The sequence below is a fragment of the Diorhabda sublineata genome, chromosome 6 (assembly GCF_026230105.1).
Source record: "Diorhabda sublineata isolate icDioSubl1.1 chromosome 6, icDioSubl1.1, whole genome shotgun sequence".
Taxonomy (NCBI): domain Eukaryota; kingdom Metazoa; phylum Arthropoda; class Insecta; order Coleoptera; family Chrysomelidae; genus Diorhabda; species Diorhabda sublineata.
In genome coordinates, this window is record NC_079479.1 from 34,454,492 (window position 1) to 34,462,017 (window position 7,526).

Sequence of the window (7,526 nt, forward strand, 5' to 3'; positions counted from 1 at the left end):
CCTGTACTTTAAAACCACCATCTTAGTTCGTTCAGCACTAGATGTCGTAGTTATAAGCAAATGAAATTAAAAACCGCTAGACTGAGTAACCTGCTCATGAGAATTAATCATAGTCAATAGGAATTCGAAAAAACATAGATAAATGAAACTACTCGACAACTGATCGCATTTACTCACTTATAAAGGACTTTTCGGGAACTATGATCGTGTTAACCCGATCATGATTTAAATATTCGGAAACCAACCTCGTAGTTAAAAAGCACTATATAATTCGATCCAAACATATGGTCCACTACTTGTATTAGTTTCCGAACAATAGAAAACCCGATAAAATATTGGATCCATACAAGATATTTTACTCCAGTTCTTTCAAATTTGGCTTCCTCTGTATTGGAAAGTGTCTGTTGAAAGGAAACAAATCAAGGTGGCGCTATAGTAGCAAGTGAAAGAATTTTAAAATTTTAAAAAGAGCGCCTCAAACTATTAGAATAGGATACTATAATAAATTCTTTTGAAAAAAGTCATAACTATTTTGAAGAAACTATTAATATACAAATTCAATCGAAAAATGTACATAAATTATATTACTGCTGAATTCACATAACATAATTTCCACTTGCTTCACTAGCGGTATTTGGGCGAGTCTTCGTAATATAATTTACAGTTTACTGCTGGACACTTTTTAACTAATTCCCCATACAATACAGTTCTCATTACCTCTACCCTCCATACTCGTTACTAATATATCAATAATAGAAGTATGCCGTCAGCGACATCCGTATATAGAAGCCAGTATTAGTGGAATAAAAAATAAATCTGCGCAGTTTCCAAGACAACATTTCATTAAAGAGGCGTTCTGATCACGACATACGAATATATGATTTACTGATCATTTTGACGTTAGCTAGTTGTCGGTAAGTAATAGTAACATTTGCCGGTGACAAATCCAATTCAAAATGTTGCGAGTAGTTAAAAATGTATTAAATCACGTGCAAAAATGCAATTATAGTCTAGCCGTTCCTAAGCCTCATCAAAATCCCAATGTACTTTATTCTGGGGTAAGTATTAAAATAAGGATTTTTTTTATAAAGTTGTGGTTAATCATGAATTATTAATGTTTGTTTTATTAATGTTTCAATTGTGAAAAAAACATGCTTTAAATGACCAAATTAAACGTTTTATTACATTTACAAACAACAATAATAACTTCCGTTTTTAAATGATTTGAAATAATAATATATGTTTGAATATTTATTAAAACATTAACAAATTTTGACGATATACAGTGCGTTCCTCATAATAGTTTCATAATTAGTTGTACAAAGCTATTATTCAACATGTTGGTTGATCTTAATCGTTAGAAAATTACAAATAGCAATTAAATTTCATGTTTAATTACCATTACAAGCTGTTCTACTATGTTTGAGAGAATACTAAATCATTATTGGATTGTAAATCTGTACTAAATACTTAATATATGCTACTCGTATGAAATATCACTTTGAAGGTTAATAAAATAGCTTTATAGATATTATAAGGTCAGAAGGTGAACAAATTATTAATATTAGGTTTATCAAAAGTGCTATAGAAAGTATGAGTTGTGCAAATCATGATTAATAACAAATAAATAATTAATAGTTATATAATAATAGATAGTATTTTTAGAACGCACGGGAATTAAAAACGATATTAGATTAAAGCATAATGTGTTTATGCCTATTCATGAGCAATACCTTGAATTATAAATTATTATAGAATAATTTTCACTAAATTTAGACAGTAACCTGAAAGAGAATCATGCATTTTGTTGAAAGTTATTTTAAAGAAATATACCAGGAGGATAGAAAAGAAAGGTTGACTCTTTAAAATAACCTGTATCTTTTGCTGGATAAGGTTTAAATTCTGAGAAAAACGTACAAAATTTGTGTGTATTAATCCAATTAAGTCAATTTACCAAAATGTTAATCTCATTTGAATTTAATTCTTGTTTAAAATTTCCCATATTTACAGAAAAATTGTAGTTACTACTTTCGGGAAAACAAATGATTTTGATTTAATTTAGATTTTCATCAACAATGAGTGGCATAAGTCAAAATCTGGAAAAACATTTCAAACGATAAATCCTAGCACAGGACAAGTTATCACTGAAATCCAACAAGGTTCAAAGGAAGATATTAACTTAGCCGTAGATGCTGCTAACGAAGCATTCAAGTTTGGATCAGAATGGAGGACAATGGATGCTTCGGAAAGAGGGCGATTACTTTACAAATTGGCGGATTTGATGGAAAGAGATGGTGCATATTTAGCAGTAAGTATTTGACCATGAAAATTTTTAATACCTAATAATACAGAAGTTGATGTTACATAATGTACTCAAAATCAATTGTTTAATTTGTTTTTTTCTCACAATGATTGTCAGGTTTTTTTTAATGTCATTGTATCTCCTTAAAAGAGTTGCTTAATGTGTTTTTAATCATAATAATAACAAGTCTTTTACATTATGAATGGTATTATCACTTTATAGATATAAGGATGGTGCTTGATAAGATATGATGTTTGTAATGTGGTTATTTTCTATTTAATGATGATAAATGATTATTATTTTGTAAACAAAGCTCAAAAATTTTATCATCACAGTTTATTATGTTTATTCAGCATTTTTTAGATTTCAAGGTTGAAGATGATTAATTTAATTAACTTTAACTCAGTACAAAGACATCGGTATGTTTTTTGTTATAATCAACATGACAAAAAAAATAATTATTTCTTTATATATTAAATACTACTTTTATAGGCATTTTGCTACCTCGGTGTAACTGACTTTTTATTTCTCTATGAGTTTCACTGTCTTTTATTCCTCTATGTCAAATAATAACCGATTTAGAATATTGACTAAGCCCTATCTGTAGGGGGGAAAAGAATATCAGGCTCTAATTTTGGAGTATAGAATAATCCTTCAATAATTTTTAACACCCGAAGATAAATCTGAAAGCCTTCATCAAGATTTTATCATGTGCTGAATAATTTGTCGTTTACAGAGCTTGGAAACATTGGATAATGGTAAACCGTTCACTCAAGCTTGGAGTGATGTGGTTGGTAGTATCAACGGTATACGTTACATGGCAGGTTGGGCGGATAAAGTCCACGGTAAAACGATTCCCATGAACGGGAAATATTTGGCTCAAACTCGACTCGAACCAGTAGGAGTATGCGGGCAAATCATACCGTGGAATTTCCCTTTGCTGATGTTGAGTTGGAAAATAGGACCTGCTTTAAGTATGGGAAACACGGTTATTCTCAAACCGGCCGAGCAAACACCTCTGACTGCTCTGTATGTAGCTGAACTTAGCAAGGAAGCTGGATTTCCTCCGGGTGTGTTGAACATTGTACCTGGGTTCGGTGATGCTGGACAAGCTTTAGTAGAAAACCCTAAGGTGAGTATAATCTCAAAATAAAATGAAAGTAGTTGAAAAAAAACATTTTTCATCTCTTCTTCTATCGAGCACGTGGAAATAAACTAATTTCTATGATCTTAGTTTTTCGACCATAAAGATATTAAAAGAGTAAAGTATTCCGGACGAACCATAGAAATAAAGAATGTTATCACATGAAATTGCCTTACACCTACTGTCAATTGTCATATGGTATTTGAAATAAACATTCCTTGTTAACCTTCAAAATAATAATTTCAATTGTACATGGGAGACTATACGTTTATTATTTGAATGTATGTATTAATTTAGGTTGATAAGATCGCTTTTACCGGCTCTACGGAGGTTGGTAAACATATTCAAAGTTTATCCGGTAAATACAATCTGAAAAGAACAACTTTGGAATTGGGTGGTAAGAGTCCCAACATCATTCTAGCCGATGTTGACATTGAACGTGCTGTTGAATATTCACACCACGGAGTCTTTTATAATTCCGGACAGGTTTGCTGTGCTGGTACCAGAACTTTCATCGATGATAAAATCTATGACGAATTTGTGGAAAGATCCGTGGAACGTGCCAAAAAACGTATCGTAGGTTAGTGGTTTTAGAATATTACCTAATTTAGAAAGTTGTTTTCAGTCTATTCTTGTTTTAAGATGATATTTGTTGTTTAAAGTCTTATCTTGTGATTAATTTACAGTGGCACTCAGTCATTATAAAAAGTATTCGACGAAACAGTAATATCAATTTAATTCCTTGTTATTTAATATATTAATTGCAGAAATAATAATGTAAATATTATTCAAAACACAAAATAGCTAATATTTTGAGTTTTATTCACAACGCAAATTTTTTGTTTATAAATAATTGTTTATTGTTGAGACCAAATTATACACATACTTCAAATTTAGTATCCAAGGTTGACTACTAGTACTGATAATAATGAAATAATTTTTTCATTGTGTATAATTCTAGTTTAATTTAATTACATAATTGCAGAATATTAGTATACACGAATCCATCATATAAAATTGAATCCATCATATAAAATTCCTAGGACATTCTACATCAGATTTATTTATTTATACTCCGTGTTTTATTGATAATATTAATGAATTATAGAATATAAGGTCTACTATAAACTAATTATTTCTGACCAGAAATTCTTATAGATATTAATATTCCTCAATAACGAACGTTCTCTATCTTTTTTTGGTATGAGATGATATTTTGTACAAAGAAAACCTTCAATAAAGTCTCAAGACTTGTCTTGATGTGCATCATTGGAGCTATAAGAACGTGCCCTGCACTGGACCTCTTTATCTTGTGATAGATAGCTCATGATAAGCAATTAGAGAGCCCTGAGCATGGTTTTCTTTGACCATGGATGGTCTAGAGATGTAATGATTAGAAAGATAAAGTTTTTACAGGATTGTATCACACCAAAAAGTTTAATCATAACTTTAATCCTGCCAGTTTCAAGAAATCTCTGGATTTTAGTAAAAATATTTCACTATCTTTACAGAAAGCACCTAATAAGAGTAGGTTTGATAAAAAAAGGAACAAACTTCAAATCATTTAGTTAATCAATGTGTTGCCATCAAAAGCCAATACAGTAAATGTTTCAAACTCTGAAACTAGTGGATGGGTTGTAAAGAGTCCAGTGACCAGTGGGAGGCACAACAGACCTTATAGGTTACATCCTACATGTAATTCAAATATAAAAGAATTACTCATTTGGAAGGTTCGTTAAGAAGAAATTCGAGGCATCAAATGTCATTAGTGAACAATGTGATTGGAAGAAGGAGTTTGTCTCTTTAGCTAAGTTGTATCTGTTGCTTTCGATACTTCAATTTTCTGATATTTATTTAGTAATGACTTTGTTGGTCTTATAAATTCTATTTTTATTTCAGTTTCTTTGTTCTTTCTTTCAGTTGTTTTGCTAGTTTTCCTATTATCCTGGCTTTTATCCATTTTTGTATTTACAATAGACTAAACGATTTTAGGAGATCCGTTCGATTTAAAAACCGAACAAGGTCCTCAAGTGAATGAGGAACAATTGGAGAAGGTCTTAGGGTTGATCAAGGAAGGTGTCAAACAAGGAGCTAAATTAGTACATGGAGGAAAGAGGCACGGAGATACTGGATATTTCATACAACCAACTGTTTTCGCAGATGTTGAAGATCATCATATAATTGCTAAAGAAGAGGTGAGTATACAGTTACCATCAATAGTTCTTTTACTCACACACAGTTCTTGTTTAAAATTGAATAATTATTGTTTTTAGATTTTCGGACCTGTTCAACAACTCATACGGTTCAAAGATATGGATGAAATTATTGAAAGAGCAAATAATACTAATTATGGCCTTGCTTCTGCAATTTTTTCAAATGATATCAACAAAATCAATTATATCAGTCAAGGTAGGTTAACTTTTATTTATGTTGTTCTGTTTTCCAAGCTTCAAAACAATTATCGCAACATCAGGAGTCCATCTAATACTAAGAGTACTTCTTATTCTCTTCTACTGTCACTTTGTATCATGTTTCAGTACGTGTCAACAAATTGTAACCTAATAACATAAAAATTTTAAGGTCTCCGAGCTGGTGTCGTTTGGGTGAACTGCTATAACGTTCTTGAAGTTCAGACTCCATTTGGAGGTTACAAAGAGTCTGGATTTGGTAGAGAAATGGGAGAATATGGATTGCAACAATATACAGAAGTCAAATGTATAATTACTGCTGTGCCACAAAAGAATTCTTAAAATACTAGTTTTAATTTTGAATTTCAATATTTTGTTCTAATTTGGTTTTCGAGACAATTAATAAAAAAAATAAATCGAAGATCTAATGTTACATAATCATATATATTTTGTATTTGCTGAAATAAAACTTGTAATATATTTTTTAACATATTTTATTATTTATACCTGGGTATCCCTTTAATGTATTTTCGGGCTAACCAATGATGGTTGACCATATTCTTTGTATTAAAACTACTTTGGAATAAACTATTTATTAAACAATAAGATCATTAGTTAAACTTTGTTTCAATAATCTGACAATACTCGACGAATGCCAGTCTATTAAAGACCCCATATCTGTTAACAGACCGCTTTTCAATACTAAAATCCCATTGTACAAAATTCTATAATTATATGTATGGTCATTACAGTCACATTGATAAGTTAATGGCACTTCAAGTAGAGTCAATTAACTATGATGTGGGTCCCCATTAGGATCGTGTAGCATAAACCTTAATGAATACAATAGTCCTTTAGATGCAATGTTGTCTAATTTTTATGTCAAAACATCCCTCAATTTGAAAGTGTAAAGAAGTATAGAAAAAAAAAAGGTATGTAACCTTTTGATGATACTCACAAACTTGACACCGTTTTACATACTTTTGGGCATGGTGTATCCTGGTTCAAGATAACTTTGAAGTTACCAACGGGAATCTGCATCAATTATAACTTGGAAAAGACAAAATTTGTTATGAGTAAAATAAATTGAGAAACAAAATTATTTTCCCACTAAATCGTGGAATTTTATACCATATAGAATGCCTGCAACGGCATCTATGTCGTAGAAATGGTTCCAGTGGACGTTTATAATAAAAAAGAGATACTATAAACAGTAAAATCTAGAAGGAAACTCTCTTTTGAACTATCAACAAGTAGAAGTAGAGAAAAAGTCCAATTAATTATTACGAAACAAAGCAAATCACTTTATTGACTTCCGAACTGTATGTTGCAGTGGAATTAAGGTCAATTTTTTAAAAAATCAACCATAAATCGATGTGGATAAATATTAATCTAGTCCATGTGAAATATTCATTCCAAACAAATTAAAACTATGTTTATGGATCAAAATGTACCTCCAAACAAAATTATTTATATGAAATTTTACAAATTAATTCCTATTTAAGCTAGTAAATACGAAAAATTCGTTTAAACAATACTCACCTGCGTTCACCGATTATAAAATAAGTGGTTTGTGGTTAATTTTTGAGTGACACAGAACAAAAACATTTAGATTTTGTTCTGACACAGAACATATCATTACTTGTTATATGAATCAACTGAAGTGTTTTTT

At 30.5% G+C, this 7,526-nt stretch overlaps 2 protein-coding genes across 2 annotated transcripts in view; one reads left to right on the forward strand and one right to left on the reverse strand.

Moving 5' to 3' along the window:
* LOC130445494 (nuclear exosome regulator NRDE2) overlaps positions 1 to 7,526 on the reverse strand; it is a 46,562-nt gene that overhangs the window by 23,228 nt on the left and 15,808 nt on the right. The window lies entirely within an intron of this gene.
* LOC130445495 (aldehyde dehydrogenase, mitochondrial) lies at positions 709 to 6,342 on the forward strand. Its single transcript, XM_056781138.1, has 7 exons — positions 709 to 1,058; positions 2,063 to 2,308; positions 3,039 to 3,434; positions 3,744 to 4,026; positions 5,439 to 5,641; positions 5,720 to 5,855; positions 6,027 to 6,342. Exons 1-7 carry the CDS (start codon positions 957 to 959, stop codon positions 6,194 to 6,196), a joined length of 1,536 nt encoding a protein of 511 aa, XP_056637116.1. The 5' UTR covers positions 709 to 956; the 3' UTR covers positions 6,197 to 6,342.